Below are 25,634 nucleotides of genomic sequence, written 5' to 3'. Positions count from 1 at the left end.
TATAGTGTATATGATTATTTTTCTCTCCTTAACTTGAGATCCTGTATTCGATATGCCCTCCCCAAATGGGAATAAAAAAATAAAAAATAAAAAATAAAATGATGAAAGAAACTTTTCACTAGTTACATATGGTATATAGGAGGCAATTTTAGCCAAAAGACGCAACTAAGACCAAGACGATGCATGCAAATAATGGTGCCAGTTTCTCTTAATATTCAATTTCGTTTCCAAATAATCGATCAATATTATATTAACTCAATACATCTCTGTCAAACTGTAAAAGAAAAATGCATCTCAAATTAAGGATTTTGACCCAGGTTGGATTAGATTGGCATTTTGGGTGACATATATAAAGCGAATGTGAATACAACAGTACATTATTTCGAAAATTCGACAGGACCGTGCGAACGTGGTCCCTCTCAGAAAATAAAACCAAAATCTATTAAATTAGAAAAATGAATCAAAACCAATAACGAAAAGCCATATGCAAGAAGATAATGGAGTTGTCTTGTCTCTAAAAGTAACTTTATATAGCTCGATCACTGCAAGGGCCATGGTGAATCGTGAAGGTGAAGTGTGCCAGTGACATCAAATATTATATTTTTGGTCCATTCAATATGCGTCTTAAGTTCTTAACGTAATCATACGAGTTATATTCATTCTGTTTTTGGTCCATTCTTTTTCTCCCACTACAAAATTTTATATATGCATTAAGACCAACTTTGATATCGATCGGCCTAAAGTTTAGGTCAATGAGATGTTCTTATGAATTAACAAAACATAACACTAATTGATTTGTTTAACAATTTCCCCTGCAAGTAACAATCCTAATTGAATTGAGGGTTTCCTCCAATTTGTATACTTACTTTCTAAACATATTTATTTATAGAGGAATAATGTCACGTTTAGTGCAAGCACTATTAAGAAACTTCGCATTAACTTATAATAATGAGGAGTAGGGTTTTTGCATGGAATTGGTTCTCGGCCTCAACTGATTCCTTTGTTATAGCTCCTCCAACCTCGATCGAATATCATTTCTTATGTTCCGGCTACCATTATTTTTCGTCTAATTATTACTCTCAAGTCATCTTCACATGTACTTCGTATGAGTTTGGTCCTTTGCACCCCCATGAAATTAACAAACCTATTGTTATTCTTTCAATCTTCTATCTTTGTTAGAATGTTCTAGCTAGGTCAACCATGCTTGTTGATAACCATGCCGTCTAATGATCATGACCTAATTTGATAAAGATGGTGGGGTGAATAGAAAGAAGATAGGATGGGTCGTCATGGGAATTGGGATGGGTGGCTTACAAGTGTCAAGGATCATGTCAACCTCAACGGAAAGGGATCCTCTCCGGATCTCTTCCACCAAATTCACCAAATTCACCAAACTTATCAATTCGGACCCTTGAAATTTGATCAAACGGCTAAAAACACAGGCCCCTTTAAAAGTTATAATAACTTTAACCGTTGAATCAAGTTTTAAGGACCCAGATTTGTGGATTTGGTGAAAGGGATCCGGAAAGGATCCCTTTTCAAGAGTTGGCTTTAGAAACTTGTAGTGGCTAAAATGGAAAGAAAGGAGAAATCTTGATATATGTATATGTGTGTGTGTGTGTGTGTGTGTGTGTGTGTGTTTGACAGAATTGTGAAGAGTGTCGTAAATTAGTAGTAAGGTTAGACATGAAGTAGATTCGTGTACTATTGTATTCCTTGTAGAACACGTAAATCCTCTCTCGAGTTAATATGAATAAAGGCGCCATGCAAGAAAAATAACACACAATAAAAATTGCCGCCCCTCTTCCTCTATCTCTCTAAATTTTCCCTACAAAAAAGAGTGAATTTTTGTGAGCCGAAACCCTAAACCCTAATACCGTCAACTGGGGTCAACCATTGCAATTTGCATGGACCGACCATGCATGAAGTCAACTGGTTTTTTGTTCGTCAATTATTGTGTGTCTCTTCTCTGTCCGCCCACCATCTATCTCTTCCATTCACACATGCAGCTAGCCAGCAAACTAGTCAGTGCCCTTAATTATTTATTGAAATTTATTGCACCCCTGATGTTTCGGGTATATATCATACCTAACATTAAGCCTCAAATTGCTGTTAATGTTTCGGTTGAAGCGTTGTTCAAGGATGCAAAAGCACAATATTTCACTCCTTTGAGACTAACTACAAAGCTGCTCCTTTTTCTTTTTCTTTTGCAAACGCTGTAATCTTCCTGAGAAGATTTAAACCTAAAAAGAAGCTAACTAATACCTAAAAAGGTGTATCTGTAAGCAACCAAAACCTTGACTATACCAGGTAGGACATGTTATCCAAAATCAAAGGAAACTAAAAACATACCAAATTAGGACTCAAAAAACGTACAAGAATAATTCTACAACTCCAGCATAAATCTATTTTTTCAGAAGTTATCTTGACCTGCGTCTCGCTGCAAAAACAAAATTCTCCTTTTCCACTAGTTTTGGATTGCTATTCCAACATGGATGAATCAAGTAATATAAATCTGTGATTTAAAAGGGGAAAAAAGATGCATTCAGAAGGGTGTGGAACGGAAGAAACAAAAGATTTTCATGATTGAGTTTGAGAATAAACACATGGTCAAGAAAACTTCCGTTTAGCTTTTCTTTTCCCTGACAAAGAGGAGTTCTTTAGGATAAGTAAAATGCTTTGTTCATGCACCACCAGCAGTGGAAAAATGCACATTGATTATTCTCTACTAATTTTGTCTTCCAAGGACCGATGAGAATGAGAATCCTGCTTTGCTTTCTACAAAAGAGAAGGAAATAGGAGAAATCTTCAATGTACCGAAAACACAGCACGGTACACTAAATGTTATAATACAAGTGATTGAAAGTTTTGTTTTTCAAGTATCTAACCAATTATGTTATGACATTTGGTGTACTATGTTGCATTCTTGGTAAATTGAAAACTTTTGTTTTTTCAAGTATCTAACCAAGTGATTGGAAGTTTTAAAAAGCAACATCCAAACTGCTTTTAAAAGCTGCTGGCCAGTTTGGAATTGCTGTGCTTTTTTAATAAATTGCTTCTACTATGCTTTAAGAATAATTAGCTGCAAAATAAAGCAACTGAGCGTTTGATAAACTGTATTGTTAAAAGTGTGGTGAGTATGAAAGATAATGTAAAAACAGTGTTTAGAAAGATAAATAATGCTTTGTTTAAAATTAAAGAGCTTATTACAGGAATTAAGAATATTCTAAAGGCTCAACTCTGCTTTTTATCAAAGCATCTTTTAAAAGCAACCTACAATCTGCTTTTAAAAACTGCTGTCTCAAGGTCATTCTTTTAAAACAAACAGTATGTTTTATTTTTACTGCTTAACTTTAATGTGAAGCAGTTTTTTGTGGAAAAAAAAATAATAATACCAAACTGAGCCTTAATGTCATTGCTTTTAGAAGCAAAATATTTTAGTGAAACAGTTTTTGTGAAAAAATAAATACTGAATTGGCCATAATCTACCATGTTACATAATAAAATAGATATATGTGTGTGTGTTACCGATCAATTAATTAACCTATGGCATGTTTAAGTTTATAGTGGGAATTGATATGGAAATTTCCAAAATAGCAAAAGTTAGACTACTTTTTTACAGAGTGTATTTAATTTCGAAGGATATAATAAGAGTTTAAAATCCAACAGTATTTAATTAAGATTCTAAATGAATGTAAGAAAATCTGGAGGATTTTAAAGAAGTTTATAAAAGTCTATATATATCTTGGTGTATTCAATGAAGAATTTGGTAGAGTCTATAATAGTATGGGTTTATTAATTAGGGTTTGATTTTAAAGTATATTAAAAAGTGAAGGATTTTGATGAATTTGTAGAGATTTCATAATGTATTTAAACTTTAAGAAATCATGCCCCTCTCCTTAAATTTTGAAGGAACTCGCTCAAAATTCACATAAGGTGTATAAAAGTCCATTAAACTCTATCAAACTAAGAGTGCACTTGTGAGCGGAAATGAAACCATTTGACACGTGATGTTAGAGCATAAGTAAAGTACAGCAAAGTAGAATGAGAATTATACCATCGAAGGTAATCTCCAATTCCAAGATTTGCCAAGAATCCTCGTCGATACGAAAGCTAAGTTATTAAAACATGAGTGGGCCTAGAAATAAAGTTTTATAAAAACCATTTTGAAAACTTTATAACCTCTCACCATAAAACAAATATAGTTTCCAAAATATACATATTATGTATAATATAAAAATACTTACCGCAATCTGCAATATCTCAAAAATTCAATACATCACAAAATGCATAAATAGGCATATAACTACTAGTAATCACAATATCTCGCAGGAATGAACATATCATATCGAGTGCTCATCGACATATGCTGATACACGAGTTCATGCAAAGGTATTCTAACATGAACAAGACTAGGTGTAATAATGATTTACGCTCTAGTATTACCATCACATGAAGACTGGCGCTATACGCATCATATACGAGTCCTAATTGCCTATAGCAATCTAGGACAATATTGACACATACAATGGATCCAAAGTGAGTGTATGGTGCGATGTGAACATACACATGAAAGATTGGCCCTGACTCGGGCGAGTACTAACACCAGTGCAGCAAACGATGAGGAGAGAACATAAATATAGTCATACCGCAATGATTCGATAATTCTAGTCAACATAAAATTAATCATGGCTAGAAATATAATTAAGGAATTAATAATAATACGCATACATGTGCATCCCATAGGATGTAGCATAATGTCATAATTTCTATCAATGCGCTAAATCTTATAAACGTCACACTAATCTAGGCATATTGTGGAAAACTCTTTATGAAATGTATAAATGGAAACTAACAATTATATATATATACTATATAAAAGAAAAGACCCACTCACAGGTACTTGTGATGCCACATCCATTTGAGCTGGGAAAGCTAGAGTCTCCGACAGTAATCGCACCTAAGCATAATATTGGGACCCATTAGTAAAACTTAACTTAAACGACTAAATCAAGGAAAATGGAATGCGGATTCGGAATCAAAGAGTCAAAATATGCTTAGAGGGGTCCCGGGAAATTTTCATGAAAGGTCAATGACAAGTCAACGATCAACCCTAAAAAGTCAATTGAGACGCCCCAGCGGTCAACTACATTAAAACTTTGAAATTTCACTAAATGGATGTCAAAAACGGACTTGGGGTGTCGAAATTAGCCTAGGAGTATTTCTGAGAAAATTTCAAAAAGTCAACTAACGATCAACAGTTAATTTTAATAGAATATTCCCTCCTCGGAAGGATGTTATGTTAAAGTTAACGGAATATTCCAAAGGAATATTCCCCTTCAATCTATAAGTGGATCCGGGTCGGTCTCACGGATCAGGGTTTGAGCTTGGGCCCTTTTTTTTCTTTTTTTTTTCTCCCTTCTTCTCCGGACGGTTGCCGCTGCAACCACCGGAATCTGGAAATCTCTCCATAGAACAAAACGAGGTCCAATTAGCTTGATTTCTCAACTATTTTTCACATTTTACCTACCAAATTAAAGCCTAAGAGGAGAGGAAATGAAATATACCATCACTAGGTATTGTCGTGGCTGGGAAAATGGTCGAAGAAGCCAACAAAGTCGTGTGAGTTCGCCGGAATCTGGGGAGTGTTTCCCCGAGTGGTTTCTATCCCCAAACCCTACAACAAAGGCCTAAAACCTTAAGGGGGCGTTTGTTACGCCGGACTATCTCGGACTGGATTAGCTTCAAGGACTAAGCTGGACTGGCTTAGACTAGACTAAACTGGACTAACTTAGTGAAGCGTTTGGTGCAGTATTGGACTAAGAAGCTGGATAATAACAAATTCTAATATTATTTTATTTAATATATAAATTATTAATATTTTATTATGATCTTATCTTTTTCTCCATCTTTTCTTCTCAGACCTCTCAATTCATCTCTTTCTCATTCCTGGTCAAACTCCTTATTGATTCCAGTCTCTATTTCTCTGTCCTCCCTCCCTCTCTAGCTATGCGTTGTTCGAACAGAACCTCACGGCTCCAATTTTCCCGATGAGTTGCAGGTTTCCCGATGTGTTTTTTGGCCAACCCTCATTAAATTGGATGAAGTTAGCACGCCAAAAAATTCATCACCATCCCTGGACCGAGATCTTAGCTTTGCATGCTCGAATTTGTCATGGATTTGAAGAAGCCCAAACAGGCCGAGACTTCCAAGCCATTTTCCGACCACATTTTGGCCTCGATTCAAGTAAAATCGTAATCTTGTCACTCCCAGCTTCAATTTGGTATATTTTATATGAAAGTTGGTTGTGAAATGGATCTGAAAGAGAGTCGGGAAATTAATGATTGATCTAGGTGACCGGCGATGACGAGGAGTCTGTCGGGAGTGGTCGTTAAGCATGACAAGGACGAGAAATAGAGGATAGTCTTAGCTAGTCCCATGGTTATTGGGGGGGTCTCACTAAGACCTCTTAGTGAAGGGTTTTGTCCATGCTAGTCCCCTTTAGTCTCATTAATGTTAGTCCCAGCATGGAACAAACACAGTATTGGACTAATAGCTAGTCCAGTCCAGTCCAGTCCAAGTTAGTGAGGGCAAACAAACGCCCCCTAAAATCTTTCACAAATGACGAAAATGATGAGAGATAAGGGGTTCCCAAGGCCTACCTTGGTTGGAAAATAGTGAAGTCTCGCCGGAAAACATGGAGGTCAAGGTTTGGGTTTGAGTTCGTGAGCAAGGGTCTCGGTTTAGGCTCGGGTTCGTGTGTCCCACCTTAATCACCTGAAAAAGTTAGTGAAGGTGGCGTTGTAGTCTCACGGCGTGGGTTTGACGGAGATGATAGCCGGTGGTGTCGATGATGGTTTTACAGAGAAAGAGAAATGCGGGAATGAAAGGTGGACAGGAAGGAGAGTCTAAGAGAGAGCTGAGAGAGATGAATGAAAAGAGAGAAAGTTGAATAGTGAGGTGAGGTGTCAGCAAGATAATGGGTGAATAAAGAAAGAGAGTGACAAATGAGTGAAGAGCCCGGAAAATGGGAGACACGGAAGAGAAGGAGGAGTATAGGGTGTGGTTCCACGTGGCTCACAAAACAAGTCACAAAATGTCTCCCAATTGAAATTACCAAATCGCCCTTCACGTTTGTAAGTCTATAAAATCTCTATCGTAGCTTCAAATTTGATTCTGCTTTTGCTTACGCATTCGTAGTGATAAGTACTACGTGAATGTGCTAAAAGAATGTTTCATACGTCTCACAATACGCCGATCAACGAAAGTCAACATCCTCGCCTCTAAGAGCATTTTCGTCAATTCACTCTTTTAAAATTAATAAAATCATAAAATTAGGAATGAATTGTCACAATTTGAATGAATCATTATTTAAGCGATATCGTGACTGTATTTCTAAATTTTAAAAAGGTGACACTAAAGGTTTTAGTGTGTAACAAACAAAAGTTAGTTGTTGGAATATTTCCAAATTAATAACTAATAAGGTACAGCATTATATGCTAAGAGCTATAATCAGCTTGTCTTTCAAGATGCGTGATGAAAATAGTCGGCAGCCGCAAGGGCCAGCATACATCTTTTAATCATAACAGTTCAATCAAGGTGAATGATCAAATAGTTGTTGAGAGAAATGCTAAAGAGATTCTTAAAATAGAGATTTTCTTATGAAGTGACAGAACTTTATGTTTTTCGCACAATGTTATATAATGTTGTCGCACAAATTAACATAAAACTATGAAGTGATAGAACTTTAAGAAGAATTCTACTTTAAAAGAATTCATTAGCATTTCTCTAGTTGTCGAATACAAAAAGAAAGTGCCTGTGCTAAACAAACAATTCCGTATTATTTTCAAGTCGCCAGTAAAGGGACCCGAAGGCAAGTGTGTGAGAAATATGAGACCGTATTATTTTCACGTCGCCAGTAGAACGACCAGAAGGCACAAGTGTATGAGAAATATCAAATATGAGATTAGAAAAATGCAGAGAGAGAGAGAGAGAGAGAGAGAGAGAGAGAGAGATTTCTCACACTAACTTTCAAAATCCACAATCAATGGATGCCATTGAAACCCACCAAATGGATGGACCAAATCCAAAAACACCACTGAATGTTGGAGACCTTAATTTAAGCCTATCACACCATCGATGGTGCACAAGGACACTAAACCCTAATGATAATGATTTCGACAATTTCCAAACCAAGCAAGTACCAACCATTTACCCTATCCTAGGCTCTCCAATTGCCCTATTATTATAGCCAATTTGTTTTGCTTCAAGAAAATATTAGCGAAATCATATTTTTGTATCATATTTATATACAATTTGATGTGGCAAATAACGTATATATTTCACGTATATTAATGAATTTATATAGAATGTTAATTGCATACATCATGCAATGAAACACAATTTTTTTTTTTATAACTATGTAGTTTCCTAGAATCATTTTTTACTATATTTGTATTTTAAAGTAATGTTTGGTTCATAAATGGCTCAATTCCCTACCCTACCTTTTTGACTCCACATGCTTTGCACAAGTCTTCTATTTTGACTCTGGTCCTCACCCTTAATGTGTTATCACCCCAAGGGGCCCTTTCCTTTTCACTGACTCATATATTCTCTCCTCACTCCCCATTTCTCTCTATCATCAAACCCTTCTGGTCTTTAAGTACCATTGCTCTCTCAACTTCCCTACAACCAAAACTAAGAGCTAGGAATCAAGAGAGAGAGAGAGAAAGAGAGAGATGGCAGGGAAGTTTCAGAAGACTAGCATGTACATCGATCAGAACCCTGCAATAATCGAAAACGGTGACTTTCGAAAGAACGTGGACGACGATGGCCGTCCCAAAAGAACTGGTACGTATACACTTACCTGTCGTCCAAGATATTTGAACTCAGAATCTGTTCAACTGTTTCGTATGAAATATATATACTTATATATGATATCTTTTGTCTTTTTGAAGGGACATGGATGACTGCTAGTGCACATATCATAACGGCTGTGATAGGGTCAGGGGTGTTGTCTCTGGCATGGGCAATAGCTCAGTTAGGATGGGTTGCAGGGCCTGCTGTTCTCATGGCCTTCTCTTTCATCACCTACTTCACCGCCTCTCTGCTCGCCGACTGTTACAGGTCTCCCGACCCTGTCAGCGGCAAAAGAAACTACACCTACATGGACGTCGTACGAGCCAATCTAGGTAATATATACATATTATTATTTTGTATTTTATTAATCAATGGTCACGTAATTAACTGGGGAGTTTTGCTGGGTTTTGTTTGAGCAGGAGGCAGAAAAGTGCAGCTGTGTGGATTGGCTCAGTATTCAAATCTGGTCGGTGTTACCATCGGTTACACAATCACTGCATCCATCAGCATGGTGTAAGTAGCCGCAGCCGCTCATCTCACTAACATATTATAATCAACTCATCAGATTCCTTGTCAATATCAATATATATATATATATATATATATATATGTACGTATATATGTATTAAACACAATAAACTCGTGCTTCATAATTGTTCATGAGATTATTTATCTGTATATATCTCTATTTAATAGTTAGTATTGAATGGTACAGCAGTCTACATATATTTGGACTATATACATAATCGTAACTAAACACGATTTTGTGAATAAATAATAGGGAGAATGAAAACTTTATGTGATTAAGTTGGTATTAAATAATTAATATTGTTGGAATACAGTAAGTGTATATACCCCTTTTTAGCAGGAATCTAGGTCCACAACAGCAAAAATAGGGACCATATATTAACTGTATAAAGCTTTTGTACTCTAGAGAAAAAGAGGGTGAGATATATAAGGCCTTCTATATTATGCCCGAAAAAAGAGCATGATACTAATATATTAATCTCATATATAAATCAAACTTGAGTTTGAATTCAAACTTCAATATATTAAATTTCTAAAGTATGTCTCTTATAGTTATTGAACTCAAACTAATGTAGCAGTAATATTATAAGTATATTCTTAAATATATAGGTATTACACTCTCTCAAACTACTATAAAAAGCCTAAGAGGTCATATACAATCAATATTGATACTTACAATGGTTCTGTACCTATCTCGTTAATTTATTCTACATTAAAACGGAATTTTTGTTGAAACTTTTTTTTTTCTTTTTTTGGCTTTTTAGCCAAAATAGTCTTTTGAGATTAACATAATTTCTTACTTTTGTCTCTGACAAAGAAAATCGATAGAAGTGATCCCTGATTTTGTTCACTGTAAATCATTTTGGTCATTCTGTGAAAAAGCTGTCAATAAACTCGTTTAAAAGGTGGTCACGTAATCGTTCACATGACAATTTGACGAGGATATTGACCAAATTTTCACAGAATGACCAAAGTGATTTACGCTAGACAAACTCAGAAACCACTTCTATCGATTTTCATTGTTAGAGAGCAAAGTGAGTAGTTATGCAATCTCATGGACTATTTTGAGTTACAAAAAAAAAATAAAAAAAAAATCCTTTTTTATTGAAGTGAAATTAACTTTGAGGTTTTGTAATAATGCAGGGCGGTGAAGAGGTCGAATTGTTTTCACAAGCATGGCCATCATGTGAAGTGTCACACATCAAATAACCCTTTTATGATAATCTTTGCTTGCATCCAACTCTTTCTCAGCCAAATACAAAACTTTCACAAGCTCTGGTGGCTCTCAATAGTTGCAGCCATCATGTCCTTTGCCTATTCCTCAATAGGACTTGGCCTCTCCCTAGCAAAAGTTATAAGTAAATATTTAAACCTAAACCCTAATAGATTCAAATATATACAGATGATATATCATATGTGTATATAATTGTTGTATGGAAAATGAATTAGGTGGACCTCATGCAAGGACATCCTTAACCGGAGGAACAGTTGGGATAGATGTGTCGGCCTCTGAGAAAGTTTGGAAGACATTCCAAGCCATTGGAGACATTGCCTTTGCTTATGCTTACTCTACCGTTCTTGTGGAAATACAGGCAAGTCACTAATTATCTATATATCTCCATCTAATCTCTAAACCCTACCATATATATTGTGTCTACTAGAAGTAAGATCCACTTGTTTTACAAAAAGTGTTATTAGAAATGTGATTAGTCTTGATTTTGTAAGAAATGCAATCAGTAATACTAGACGGACAAAATTTTCACTACATACACGTGTTAACGGTCTTAGGTGATGACGTGTTTACTGCTTCAAATATGCATCACTAGGTATTTCTTTGAGGCGATAGTAAACTTTTCAAGTATAATTGTCACATTTATCTATAAAATTATTAATTCGCATGTTACGGCGTCGTTGAAACATAATCTCTATTAGCCACTAAGCTAATTGTTTTACCTTGGTGCGCAAATGAACATAACAATATGCGTGAACACGCGGCTTGCTAGGGCGTGTTTGTTTGTCATATATCAATGATTTAGGTATATGTCTCACGGAGTAGGATTTTCTCCCCTTTCATTCTCCTTCCCTCTAGTCTCCTCCTCTCTCTCTTTCTTCTTTTTCTCTCTCTCTTTCAAGAAGAACACAAGATGTTAACGTGACTTAATCGTGAGTGTTCGAATAGGAGAACACTGGAGGAGAGTAAAAATGAGAAGGAAGAGGTTCCAGATCCATATCTCACATGCATGCAACATGGCTTGTTTTGCCTTTGCCACAAATATCGAAACAAAATATTTTGGCACCGTATTCATATACGTGCAACTTGACATGTGTGCCTGATTAACTGTCGGGGTGATACAACTGTGCTGGATTTCCATATTTATATAGACCTATAAAAGGTTTAAGATAGGGTCGATATATGAGTCGAGGTGTAGGTCGAAAATTAAATATGCTCATTTCAACCTTATTTCAACTCGTATCTCGACTCAATCTATGATCAGTCTTTATAGTTCAAGCATTTTAACTTCCTAACGGTTTTAAAAATTGAAAAATTGGACACCGAAAATTGTTATGCTTGTTAACATATTCTCTAATACAAGTATATCTCATTTACATTGATACGCTCCACGTATGTTAAAATCTGTGTCAATAAATATGTTAGTTTAGTCTATCAGTTTTCTTTTAGTAGATACAAAAAACCCTTTAAAGCATGAACTGTCTAGCTTTCTCTTTGTGCATGGATCTCTCTTGATAATTTACTCAATGATTAAGCAAGTTGCAAACTAGGTTAAATTTTATCCGAAGTTAGTCAGAAAAAATCGTAGATACATGTGGTCCGATAACCTAAAGTGATAAGGACCCAAAGTGAGAAACTTGTTTTGGAATAACCTATCCATTCTAACAAAAAGACAATTAATAAAAGTGACATAAAATTTAATTTTGTTTTCACATCACCAAAATGGAATATGTTTTGGAAGCTTAATTTACACTGTAATTAACCATAAAGTTAAATGGTTCGAAAATGCCGTAAGTCAGAATCTTCTTTTCATAAATTAGAATACTTTAAATGTAACATCCCACATCGTTCAAGAGAGTGGATCCTGTAAGCCTTATATGTAGGTTTTTTGGAAGGCTTTGGGTTCTATAAGAACTCTGAAGTTAAGCGAGTTCGTGCGAGAGCAATCCCAGGATGGATGACCCACTGGGAAGTTCTCATGTGAGTTCCCAGAAACAAAACCGTGAAGGCATGGTCGGGATCCAAAGTGGACAATATCGTGCTACGGTGGAGTCGAGCCCGAAATGTGAGGGGCTCAGACCAAGATGTGACATTAAAGTATCATCTTCGACAAAAAAAATAAAAAATAAAAAATTTGTTTAGACCTTTATGCTTGGTTTCCTTGTTTGTAAATTAAGATAGTATAGAATATGATTTTGTAAGAAAATGAAAAGTTAAAAGATTTTAAATTCTTCTAATCTTTACATAGAGACTGTCACATACGATTAAAGAAAAAAGATCTATGCGATCTCCTTCTTTACGCTTGTTTTTGTATGTCTTTTAACCCTACTTTAAATTATTCAGTTTACAAATTATAAATAATTAGAAAGTAACCATTTAGTATTACTGTCTAGTGATATCATCTTCATTCATAAGTTAAAGGTTTTAGGTTCAATTCTCATTAAATATGAATTTAAATCAAATTATTATAGGTAACTTATTGTGAGACCTAGAATACTCCCTCACTCCTTAATAAAGATAATATTGTTTAAAAAAAAATTAGAAGCAAAAATCACATATCTTCTAAAAACATGTTTTTTAATTAAGTTTTTCTTTTTTTTGATTAAGCTATATTATTTACACTAAGGGGTGAAGTAGTGGGTTAAGCCTCACAATGGTAAACCATAATAATGTTGTTTAAATTTATCTTTGACGAGAATCGAATCTAAAATCTATTATTTAGAAGTGAAGAGGGATGTGTAATTAAGTTATTAGAGAATATATAATTATCCATGTCGGTAAGGTGGTGTCACATAGGTTATTGTTTAACTGTTTTAGCCGTACAGCCCGCTTTATAAAAGATTCCAAGAGGACCATCATCAAAGGTGTTCCACCGAATAACTTGGACCATTAAAAAAAAAAAAAATTTAAATTCTTTCTACTTTTCTTGTCCTCCATCCCTTTTTTTCTTGTTGTAGACTATAGTAAATGTCATTGTCATTTGTGTCACGTCTTTCTCCTCCCCTCCTATGAATTATGAATTATGACGTCATATCTCCCTAAAGTTGTTCCTTTATCAGCCGGGAATCGGCACCTTAAACTTTAGACATGAATTATATTATAATACCAGAAAAGAAATATGGGGTTCGGTTATTATAATATATATTATTCTATGGTGCGAGTTTTATGCAGGTTTAATCTTTGATTTTTTGGACCACTCTTTATATGTCTATATACTATTGTGATGGAAATAAATTAGTATTTTTTGTAGCCATATTTATAATTAATTAGGGTTTGTTTAAAGTTGTTTTTGAATTGACTAAATGTGCTTTGTCATAATAAAGTAAAAAACTATGTTTTTTACTACGTTTGACAGAATAGCTTAATAAATTATTAATTTTTAACGACATTGGTGACATACTTTTATAAAAAAAACAAAAAGCACTTCTAACGAAAGTAATTTCTCACCAAAACAGTCTAAAACAAGGGGTAGGTGATCAAAGTTATTTGCTAGATAAGTCATTTTTCCGTGACCTTGCAGAAAAGTTGATGTGTACTTTATTATTATAAGAAGACTGATAAACACTTTTTTTAAAAAAGCTTCTCAAACATATCTGTTTAATTTTGTCCGTTACTTTCTTTAATTTATTCAATCTAATAGCAAAAAATAAAATGTTTGAAAATTAAAAAAAGGTGTGCGGAAATCATCACCCTATTACTACATACTATTGAAAGTGAGAAATTACAGGTTGTAGAATCCTTGCTTCTAAGAATAATCCTAACGATTATGGCTGTGTCTCATGGATTTGGCCTAATTGCAGGACACACTGAAATCACCCCCGGCAGAAAACAAAGCCATGAAGAGGGCAACTAGCATTGGCATCACAACCACCACAGTGTTCTATGTTCTATGCGGATGCGTTGGTTATGCAGCGTTTGGGAATGATGCACCGGGAAATTTTCTCACCGGTTTCGGATTCTACGAACCCTTTTGGCTAGTCGATGTCGCCAACATTTGCATCGCCATCCACCTAATCGGTGCTTACCAGGTAATTAAGCGCTTGTTAAGCATAACCATGTTGCTTACCATCATTCTAGTAGAGGTGGAACATTCTACCTATGCAATACGACCGCCAGTTGAGATGGTATAAATAACAATACTCTTACTGTTCAGGTCTTCGCCCAGCCCATATTCGGGTTTGTTGAAAGCAGCTGCGCTCAACGGTGGCCGGAAAGCGAGTTCATAAACGGCGAGTACCCCATTAACATTCCGTTCTGTGGTCAATTCTGTGTCAACTCCTTCAGATTGGTGTGGAGGACTGCATACGTGGTGATGACGGCAATCCTAGCCATGCTGTTCCCGTTCTTCAACGACTTCCTGGGATTGCTCGGAGCAGCCTCCTTCTGGCCGCTGACAGTCTACTTCCCGATAGAGATGTACATTGCAAGGACAAAAATGGCCAAGTTCACTTTCACCTGGACTTGGATGAAGATTCTGAGCTGGGTGTGCCTCGTAATTTCGCTCATTGCAGCTGCTGCATCGATTCAAGGTCTGGCAACGGATGTCAAGAAATACAAGCCCTTCCACACCGAGCAATAGTACTAGTCCTGTTAGTGTGTGATTACTTTGTTTCCAGCAAAACCCTAAACTCATGAAGTCTGTAATTTTAAATATCTCCTAAAGTTTGAAGCTACCAAACTGGTCAAGGTTGCAAAGTATTTCTCAAAAGAAAAGTAAACGTAATTAATCCTTGATTATGCTAATATGCCAGAGTTGGAAAAGAAAATAAAGGAATGTGGATTAGCGAACCCTTGACCTATCCTAATCCTAATCCTAATCCTTTGTCCCACTTATCCTCACAGGTCTCACCGCTAAAACCAAGGGTTTGGATACGGCTAAATTTTCACAACAGGTAAACAAAATTGAGCTAGTTTCTCTATCAATGGCAACGACGTCGAACCAGTAACACCTTTTAGTTCAAACTTTAAACACTATGTACTCGTTTATACTGATCATAACATAAAACATGTTTACCTTACCAGTCAAACAAATCCGACAAATATTTAATCAAGAACAGTTAAGCACAAAATAAAAGAAAATCATTAAGAAACGCTGTTCACCATAATTGTCAACACGGATCCAAGGTTAGAACATGTAATCAACGTAGCACAATGCAGGTTATAGATTCTATGTTGCATGTTGCAATCAACAGTTAGGGAGAAAAAGAAACCGAGTATCAAAGACAGCATACAAACCTGAACCTTAACTAAAAACTGTCCTAATCGAGACATTTAATTCAAACCAAGGTAACCAAATGTTTGCCAAACACAAAGTAAATATCTGAACTCATCTAAGCACCTGACTAGGATCTGGATTGTTTACTATTCTACTACTAACATTAAAGTCATCCATCGGAGTCCTACTGAAAAAGGATAGTTGAACATGTTTTATTTCTTTTCGGGGAAGAAAAAAGAGAACAAACTGGATTTACCTAAAATTGACATGGTGAGGTTATCCAACATTTTATATCGAAGTTTAACACATGCTCAGATACACAAGCCAGGTTAGAATGTGATATTAGAACTTCTTCGGAACTTACTACAACCTCATTATCCAATCCGGTCTTTTCTTAAACTTTCATGGGCGCCAAAAGGGATCCCTCACATAACTTGAAGAGGAGGAACTCAAGCTCTTCATGTATGGACCGATGAATTTTCCTTGTTAGATTCAGATAAATCTTCTCAGAACTGCAACATTGATCTCAATCTTCATCTTCAGCTGAGGTACTGTTTTCAAATAGCACACGTTACCAACCATATGGAATGTTCTTTCAAGCAACTTAGCGAGAGCAAGAGAGACCTAACCAACAAAGCATACTTTGCTACTATTGTGCCACAGTGTATTAGTATATGATACCAAATTCTATATATCTAATAATATGCCTAATATGATGACCAAATTAGAAGAAAGAAAAAACAGTATTACCCTAAATCACGAAGATTCAGTCTCACTCATTACAAAGGCCTGAATAAGGCTCTGCGCAGCATGCGTTTGTTCCGGTGTTCCGGATATTATAATCACAGTTTCAACTGCTCCAGGCTTGGGCTCAGTAATGGTAACTTTTGCATCAGAAATCTGGAACAGTGTTGGTCATGTTAGAAGTGTAAATGCCATTCAACAAAGCATGTTCTAACCAAAATCATAGATAATCAAAATATATGTATCTATAAATACACTTTGAAGTTCCAACAAAATTGAGTTGAACTTTTTCACGCAATGCAAACCAAGCAAACAGTAAGACAGGCCAATCAAATTTGAGGTTTAGTACAAATAATAAAAACAATTATTGGCATATTGCGAACTGCTTAATTTATTTCCAAGTCAAAGGCAAGACATGGACTGTTGCATATCAGAAAGCACCAGGCACAGCGAGATACACTTAGTAACCCTTGACTATGCAAAAAATTGGACAATATTGAAACCCTAGCTTCCCCTCCTGTTCACTCTCGCGCCCCCTCTTTCTTTCTTAGTGTCACCAACCTGCTTTCTCCATTTGTCTATGTATCTATGCCACTTCATTGGTTTTAACTTTTAGTTCAACAATTGTATCCTGACAATTATTTTTTTATGCCGATTCAATACAGAGGTAGACTATGAACATAACATTCTTTAATTAACATTATGCAACGGCAATAGAAATAACTGGTGACCTATTTCTGTGGAATTAGGAGTAATGCGGAAGTGCGATTATGAGAAAATCTCAATCAGCTGGGAGTAGTTTACTGAGCAGAACTACACCACCAAATACTTACAGGATTCGTAACCATTAATTTAATTTTATACCTAAAGTGGTAAGCAAACCCATGTTTCTTCATTCCATTTCCAAGTATCCTCACAGCCCTTGATTTAATAATATGGCAATGTTGGTTGGATCAAGAATGTACCTGACGTATTTGTTTCAAACATTCACCATCTTCTCCATTGATAACAGGAACAAGGGAACCAGGCACAACAACTTCAACTGTGGTGTTAGTAACTATAGCTGATTGGGTTCCTCCAAACCCTGGGATTCTTCTTTGAGGAGCGCCTGGAAAGTTTGGCAAGCCTAGTGGACCACCACCTTCATGAAGTCCCTGTGGATAGGTTTGGGATACAAACGTAATCAGCAACTTACGTACTATTAGACTTGCCCATTTCAAACTACCATACAATGCAGATCAACGCCATACATAATTCATGAAGTTATCTCAAGATGAAACGAGCATATGATGCAAAAGTTTGAAACAACAGAGGAAAAAACCAACAAAAGTCGGAAAAGATTTAAGTAGAGAATTACAGAAACCATGTAAAGCAAAACTATAAATAAGTGTCTAAACCAACTAAATACCTGAGGACCCCAAGGTCTTCTCTCGGATAAATGTGGGGGGGCACCTAACCTATGAATATTGTGCATAAAAGGAGCACGATCATCGTGAGGATGAAAACTACCATGAGGGGGCAGGCCACCAACAGCATCGAACTTGTGAAACGATGGGCCTAAATTCGAATGCATTCTTGGAGGTGAGAAGTCCCTCCTCAGATATGATTGAAATGGTGGTTGATCCAGAAACGCAGGATTTTGATGATAATTTATAGTAGGAAATGCATCACCAAAAAAGTGAAGCCGCAACCTAGTGGTGATCTGCAGAAGAGCATCTTTAACGGCTTCAAATTCTCCATGTATCTGTAATAAGAGGAACAGTTTAGCAACAACCACAACTGAGTAGAAAAAAGGCAAGTTTGTTTAATATGACAAAACAAGTAACATTTGCGTGCAAAAAAAGTCAGAATTCCTGGACTATTAATAGCAACATGCACATATCCACATAAAGGGTTACAGCAACTAAACTGAGAAGCAATAGCAGCAACTTCACATATAATGATACCCCAGATAGAGATATGGCCAACCTTGTCAGGCTGAAAGAACCACACATGCACTAAAGAAATATACCTGAACAACTTCTTCATCAACTGAAGCGCATTTTGGAATTTGATCCTTCCCCATTATGCGGATATGTGCCCTAGACAACTTTCTCATCTCTGCAATGATAGCACCACCCTTTCCAAGGAGACAACCAATTTGATTAGAGAAAACAAGAAGCCTCGCCATCATGGATTGTTCCTTGCTATTAGGTATAGCCCTGAATATCCTACTTTGCACAAGAATAACAGCATCTTGGACAGGTGATATCCTATCATCTGGGTGCTGCAATAGTAAATCGTTTGTCAAACAGTTTAGTTTGTGTTCATGTGCATGCATGTACGTGTCTCTATTTGTCAATGTGTCTCTTTTTGTCTTATGTGTGTGCAAACAACACGAGTCCAATAAAAATAAAAATCCAAAACCATACCGCAGGACCAGATATAACAATAAGACGATCGTCTGAGTCAGGCACGCCTTCCATAACCTTGATTTCACAGCCTGTCTCTTGCTTAAGTGTCTTTATTATGGTTCCTCCCTTCCCAATTACACCGCCTACTCTCTCTTCAGGGCACAATAAGCGGAAAGTTAGGACTTCCTGAGAAGGCTTCATCCTACGAGGGATGCCACTTCCATGTAATTTAGGGTTTAATCGATGAGCAGCAGAATGGGAATCAGCAAAATCTCCAGGCTGATCAATATCAGGAGCTCCTTGAGAATGGTTAGGCGGTGGATATATTTCTGGTCTTGGAAGAGGTTGACCGATTGAATTAGATGATGGCCCGGTGGTGGGAAGGGAATCATCACTATCGCGAGGCAGATTCTCCAAAAGCTGCTGGGAAACAGATTCAATGGCTTTCCTAGCTGCATCAATGTTCCCCGTAATCTGCAGCAAAATTATCAAAATATGATGTCCAAATAGATCTTTAGGCATCAGAATTGTCAACATATTAACGTACACAAAAGTCAACTGTAATGTGCAAATTTCCAATGCTTAAATATTACACCCGATGCGTGAATATTACATCGGCACTATTCCATTGCATGAGCATTTGACAACCCTGCTGATTATATTAAAATTGAGTAATGGAAAACGTTAAAGTAGGTATTTCCGCAGCAATGGTTGATAGCATTACATAATATATATTGATATTCAAAGTTACCTGCACTAGTTCATCCGAATCCGAAGCACATAACGGAAGTTTATCCCTGGGAAGGATCCGGATTTGTGCCCCACTTTCAGATGACATTTGTTTGATAACACTACCACCCTTTCCCAAGAGGCATCCCACTTGAGATGATAGGACTAGTAACCTACAAACAAATGTCAAAGACTTATTACTTTCTTCATCCCCTCCATCGGTTTCTGTTTCCCCTTCAACTATTCTCTCAAAAACAAGTTGCAAAGCTTTCTGCAAAGATGGGGTTACTGAATCTTCAGTATCAGATTTTGAATCTTCGATAGGAACAGATTCCTGAGTTTCATCCTTCTCCCTTGGCTCCTCAGCGTCATCTTGCTTTTCATCCACATTTGCCTCTTCAACGCCGTCCTCCTTTCTATGCTCGCTACCAACATCATTCTCTCTATCAGAACCCACGATCATAACTATTTCATCACATCCTGGAACAGGTTCCTCGACTTTGACCTTTACAAGAGTTTCTTGAAAAATCTGTGATATGACAGAGCCACCTTCACCAGTGACATTATCAACTTTGGACGCAGGGCACAGCACCCGGAAAGCAACATTGCCAGCGGAGAGCCTAGAATCTAGATTTTCAGACTTCTGCAACTTCCCTTTCCCATTAGTCTCCGTAACGCTCTCCTCATGTGGTCTCTTCGAAGGCGTCAATGGAGCCGACATTTCTACCCAAAATTGTGGCAGACCAAAAGCACTGCAATTTGCATACAACCACAAAAACAATAAAACATAAGAAGAATCTAACATTCGGAGCCTCCGAAAATAGTCAGTAGAGCTCTAAAACCACAGTAAACGCTACAGTAACTTTTCGCACTTCGAATCCTCCTCCTCGTAGTTTAGATTAGATTCGAATATCGCTCAAATAAAATATAATAAACAAATCCTTATCCCAATTGCAAACACTTTTACCAACAAATAATACAAAACCAGCAGACATAACAAAACCCCTAATATTTTGTTTGGCAGCTAGGAAAATGTAGGTTCGATGAAAGTTCCCTCACCTGCCCCAAATTGCAAAACACTAGAGTTCAGCCCCCAAATTGCAAAAACACATTAAATTTGTCTTTGGAAAAAGAAATAAGAGACAAGAGAACATGAGAACATGAGAAACTGATCGGTAAAGTCAAAGACTCACCGGTTGTGGTGGATTCGGAAGAAGCAGAGGTTTCCGTTTGGTCGGAAGACAGAACTCGTTCAACTCCTGGACGTTGGTTTCCTTCTTCCGATGAACGAGTGCTTTGGTTTTGGAAAGCCAAAAGCATGAAATCCCTAATATAGTGAACCGGATTGGTCTCTCCGGTCTGGTTAAGGATGACCCGGCCCAGAAGGCTGCGTACTGTTGCACTGAAAACCCAATGTTAGTGAAAAGGCTTTGGCCCATAGTTTATGTTTTCTATTACAAAAATAACACTTCTCGGATTTAAAATTTGAAAAAAAATAAACGCTCAATAATAAAAGTGATGGAACATCAGGTTTAGAGAGGCATGGCACTCAAATCAAATTACGAGGTTTATCGTAAGAGGCCTCGGTGAAATTAGTAGTAGAATTCGTTAATATTATAAGAGGAATTGGCCTCAAATTGCGAGCGATATATTGTATTATTGTTGGAATTTTTGGATATATAATTTTGTACATTCTACAACTCGACACCTCACGTGAACCATCGCACATTTCGCTTTATGTGAAACCAGTTCTACATTGGCCGTCTATCCTTTTTCAATTGAAAATAATAAAAAATTTGAGCAATGGAAGGCAATGCAAGTAAATTAGGTGTGGTAAATATGGAAGAGAATACTTTTTCTCATTATATTTCTCTACAAGATTACAAGGATATATATACATGATACAAGTGTGTAGGTAGGACAAGGTAGCCGTCCTAGTGTGTAGGTAGGACAAGGTAGGACGGCTGTAAGGGACAAGGTAGCCGTCCTAGTGTGTAGGTAGGACAAGGTAGGACGGCTGTAGGACGGCTTGACGGCTGTAGGACGACTTGACGGCTGTAGGACGGCTTATTCTTCCAATACTCCCCCTCAAGCTGGATCAAGGAGGTTAATTGATCCAAGCTTGGATAGCAAACTTTGAAACTGAGGAGAAGCAAGAGACTTCATGAAAATATCAGCAAGTTGATCTTGGCTTCGAGTGAATGTGGTTTGAATTACCTTGGACTGGACTTGTTCCCGAACGTAGTGACAGTCAACTTCAATGTGTTTGGTGCGTTCATGGAACACCGGATTGGAGGCAATATGCATAGCTGCTTGATTGTCACAGAAAAGAGACATAGGTGTGTTGATTGAGAACCCCAAGTCCGAGAGAAGACCCTTGAGCCAAATGAGTTCACATGCAGTGGAAGCCATGGCTCTATACTCAGCTTCGGCACTTGAGCGAGCAATTACATTTTGTTTTTTGCTCTTCCATGTCACGAGGTTTCCTCTAACCAACGTGCAGTAGCCAGTAGTGGATTTTCTATCAATAGCATTCCCTGCCCAGTCAGCATCGGTGTAGGCAATGATTTGAGTATGACCATTGTTTTTCATGACGATTCCCCGACCAATGGAGCCTTTGAGGTATCTGAGAATTCTTTTAACAATATTTAAATGAGCTTCAGTGGGTGCATGCATGAATTGGCTTACAAGACTGACGGCGTAAGTTATATCCGGTCTGGTGATGGTGAGATATATAAGCTTACCCACCAATCGTTGGTAGTAACTGATATCACTGAGAGGTTCTCCTGTCAAGTCCAACTTCAATTTGCTATCAAGAGGAGTACGAGTTGGTTTGCAATCCATCATCTTCACTTCTTGAAGTAAGTCAATCATATATTTCCTTTGACTCAAAAAAAGTCCCTTGGGTGAAGTGGCCAGTTCAATCCCAATGAAGTATTTTAAAACTCCTAAGTCTTTAATGGCAAATTGTTGATGAAGAGAATGTTTAAGAGTGTGAATCTCATCAATGTTATCACCTGTGATGATGATATCATCAACATAGATTAGTACAACTAATTTGCCAACTGATCCTATTCGAACAAACAGGGAGGAATCAGCATGACTTCTCTTGAACCCAAAATTTTCAAGTACCGAGCTCAGTTTGGCATACCAGGCACGAGGAGATTGTTTCAAGCCATAGATTGACTTATGAAGCTTGCAAGCCATACCTGAATTCTGTGCTTGTGGATGACCCGGGGGTAGTTGCATGTAGACTTCCTCTTCGAGGTCTCCATGTAAAAAAGCATTTTTTACATCCATTTGGTACAATGGCCATTCATGCTTCACTGCAACAGATAACAAAACCCTTATTGTGCTCATCTTAGCCACGGAGCAAATGTCTCCTTATAGTCCACTCCAAAAGTTTGAGTAAAACCGCGAGCCACCAATCTTGCCTTGTGTCGTTCAATTGAGCCATCAGAATTAAACTTGATTTTATAGACCCATCGACTGCCTACAACCTTCTTGCCTTTGGGAAGTTGAATTACACTCCAGGTTTTATTTTCATTCAAGGCTTTGAGTTCTTCTTCTATGGCTAGCCTCCACACAACTTGACGATTGGCTTCTTGAAAGTTCCTTGGTTCACTTTCATAAGACAGTTTACCGAGGAAGACTGCATGAGAGTGAGAAACTTTGGAGTAATTTACAAACTTGTGAATAGGGTACTTGGCATGGTAAGTTTCATAGTCTTGCAGCCTTGATGGTGGATGTCGATCTCAAGTCGGATTCCTGCGAGGTTGAGCTGGGATCACAATAGGTTCAGCTTCACTCTCTTGTGTAGATGTTGTGTTATGGTCATGGGGAACTACTTGTGCTTCTGAGGCTTCAGTGTCGTCTCCAATAAGCAGGTTGTCATTAAGAGTTGCATGAGAGTCCCGGTTGTGAGGTAGTGAATGGACACAGTCACTTGGTTCGACTGGATTTGGCAATGGGAAGAGATCTAGGAAATGCTCCCCCTGACGATTTTGATCTGATGATTTGTTGAAATATGGTTGGTTTTCATCAAACCGTACATCTCTTGAGACAAACATCTTCCTGGAGCACGGATTGTAGCATTTGTACCCTTTTTGGGTGGATGAGTATCCCATGAAAACACACTTGACAGCTTTGGGATCAAGCTTGTCTCGGTGATGGGATTGAATATGAACATAACAGGTACATCCAAAGATTCTCAGATGGGAAAGATTACCTTTTTTGTTTTGCATAACCTCAGATGGTGATTTTGTATCCAGAACACGACTAGGCAGTCTGTTGATAAGATAGGTGGCTGCAAGAACTCCTTGAGACCAAAACCTCTTATGCACATTCATTTGCAACATTAGTGCCCTGGTTTTTTCAAGTAGGTCCCGATTCTTCCTTTCGGCAATTCCATTTTGCTGAGGAGGTACCTACACAACTTGTTTGATGTATAATTCCATGGGTGCTCAAATAGTTAGTCATATTTTTGGATGTATATTCAGTGCCATTATCAGACCTTAGTATGTGGATTTAGGACGAAAAATGGTTCATGACAAGATTATGAAAGTCCTTGAAAGCATCCATAACTTCACTTTTGAATTTTAGGAGGTACAACCAAGTGGCTCTTGAGAAATCATCAACAAAGATAACGTAGTACCTATAACCATCAAAAGACTCTAGAGGTGCAGGTCCTCAAACATCGGAGTGCACCATCTCAAACAACTTGCTAGTCCTAGACATAGAAGAATTGAATGGGAGTCTAGTAGATTTTGACAAATGACAAATTTCACATACAAGGGAGGATTTGCATAAACTAGGGAACAATGTAGACAACACAGATTCTGAGGGATGTGCTAGGCGTTGATGCCACAACCGATGTTCTAGGTTTGAGCTGACTTGGAACCCCTTTGGAACATTGAGGTCCTCTGAAAAATAGTACAGCCCATTTAGGTAATGACCTTCACCAATCAGCTTCTTGGTGGCTAGATCCTGAAAAACAACATTGTGGGGGGAAAAAATTGCACGACAATTTAGAGAGTTTGTAATCCTTCCTACGAACAATAATTGAAAAGGAAAAGATGGAACATATAACGCTGTGGACTCAACAGTTTCTGAGATCAGTTTAACTTTCCCTCTACCTAGAACTAGCACACCTCTACCATTTGCTTCAGAAACTAGTGATGGTTTAGTGTGGCTTTCAAAATCGTATAGCTTAGAATATTGATTTGTCATGTGATCTGTGGCACCTGAGTCTATAATCCAAAAATCATGAGAGTGACTAACATTTAGAGCAGTTGAAAGAGCACACATGATACCTGGAATGTCTCCTTAAGGTACATGACCAGATTCAGCTAAGAACCCTGCAAACTGTCCAAGAAGAGCAGTTTGACTTTCCCCAGTCGACGTTTCACATGTGCTTCCTTTTCTGGTTTGAAGGTAGGTTGAGAACTCATTCAACAAGTCAGCCGGATTGGCTGTAAAGTTCATCGACCCACCGATGGATGTAGCAGCAACAGCATGGTACTTGTTTGTATGTGGTCTGGCGTGTGAGCCCTTATGATCTCTTAAAGGCTTGTTCTCAAACCTTGGCTTCAACTCAGGGTGCAATATCCAGCATCGATCTATTAGATGTCCAACATTATTACAATGTATACACTTCAGATCTGGCCTTTTTCCCTTGTATACTTTATCTCCAAATGACTTGTGATTTGTCACAAAAGCTCTAGCCTCAGACACACTAGGTTTTACGTCAACATTCATGACTTTTCTGCGTACTTCTTCTCGCTGGATAGTAGTGCAAACACTTGCAAATGATGGAAGTTCGAGATTCATTAGAATATGGCTTCTAAGATCTTCATATTCAGAACCCAAACTTGCAAGCAAATGAAAGATTTTGTCTTCCTCGGACCTTTTTAACTGTACGGCAGCATCGATAGTG

At 37.4% G+C, this 25,634-nt stretch overlaps 2 protein-coding genes across 2 annotated transcripts; one reads left to right on the top strand and one right to left on the bottom strand.

The window, feature by feature from the left end:
- The first annotated feature begins 8,597 nt into the window (after positions 1–8,597).
- Positions 8,598–15,361, top strand: LOC137717865 (amino acid permease 6). The gene is made up of 7 exons (XM_068457360.2): positions 8,598–8,850; positions 8,958–9,191; positions 9,279–9,372; positions 10,531–10,745; positions 10,837–10,979; positions 14,419–14,646; positions 14,772–15,361. The coding sequence occupies exons 1-7, from the start codon at positions 8,739–8,741 to the stop codon at positions 15,195–15,197; spliced, it is 1,452 nt and encodes a 483-aa protein (XP_068313461.1). The 5' UTR covers positions 8,598–8,738; the 3' UTR covers positions 15,198–15,361.
- Positions 15,362–16,021: 660 nt separating this feature from the next.
- Positions 16,022–21,036, bottom strand: LOC137717864 (RNA-binding KH domain-containing protein RCF3). Its single transcript, XM_068457359.2, has 8 exons — positions 20,893–21,036; positions 19,722–20,451; positions 18,989–19,444; positions 18,589–18,843; positions 17,986–18,321; positions 17,543–17,731; positions 16,584–16,733; positions 16,022–16,384 (listed from the first exon to the last, which is right to left on the bottom strand). Exons 2-7 carry the CDS (start codon positions 20,418–20,420, stop codon positions 16,590–16,592), a joined length of 2,079 nt encoding a protein of 692 aa, XP_068313460.2. The 5' UTR covers positions 20,421–20,451; positions 20,893–21,036; the 3' UTR covers positions 16,022–16,384; positions 16,584–16,589.
- Between the last annotated feature and the right edge of the window lie 4,598 nt (positions 21,037–25,634).

This window comes from Pyrus communis, chromosome 8, assembly GCF_041283825.1.
Source record: "Pyrus communis isolate YQ-2024b chromosome 8, ASM4128382v1, whole genome shotgun sequence".
NCBI classification, from domain to species: domain Eukaryota; kingdom Viridiplantae; phylum Streptophyta; class Magnoliopsida; order Rosales; family Rosaceae; genus Pyrus; species Pyrus communis.
This window is presented reverse-complemented; position numbering and strand designations above follow the sequence as displayed.

What these genes read in the sequence shown, in the direction of transcription:
- LOC137717865 (XM_068457360.2), top strand. Translation starts at nt 8,739, where the DNA reads ATGGCAGGGAAGTTTCAGAAGACTAGCATGTACATCGATCAGAACCCT. An exon ending in TGGCCGTCCCAAAAGAACTG is followed by an intron (nt 8,851 to 8,957) that starts GTACGTATACAC and finishes GTCTTTTTGAAG; the next exon opens with GGACATGGATGACTGCTAGT. An exon ending in CGTCGTACGAGCCAATCTAG is followed by an intron (nt 9,192 to 9,278) that starts GTAATATATACA and finishes TTGTTTGAGCAG; the next exon opens with GAGGCAGAAAAGTGCAGCTG.
- LOC137717864 (XM_068457359.2), bottom strand. Translation starts at nt 20,420, where the DNA reads ATGTCGGCTCCATTGACGCCTTCGAAGAGACCACATGAGGAGAGCGTT. An exon ending in GAAGACCTTGGGGTCCTCAG is followed by an intron (nt 17,732 to 17,985) that starts GTATTTAGTTGG and finishes ACCTATCCACAG; the next exon opens with GGACTTCATGAAGGTGGTGG. An exon ending in GTTTGAAACAAATACGTCAG is followed by an intron (nt 16,734 to 17,542) that starts GTACATTCTTGA and finishes ACACTGTTCCAG; the next exon opens with ATTTCTGATGCAAAAGTTAC.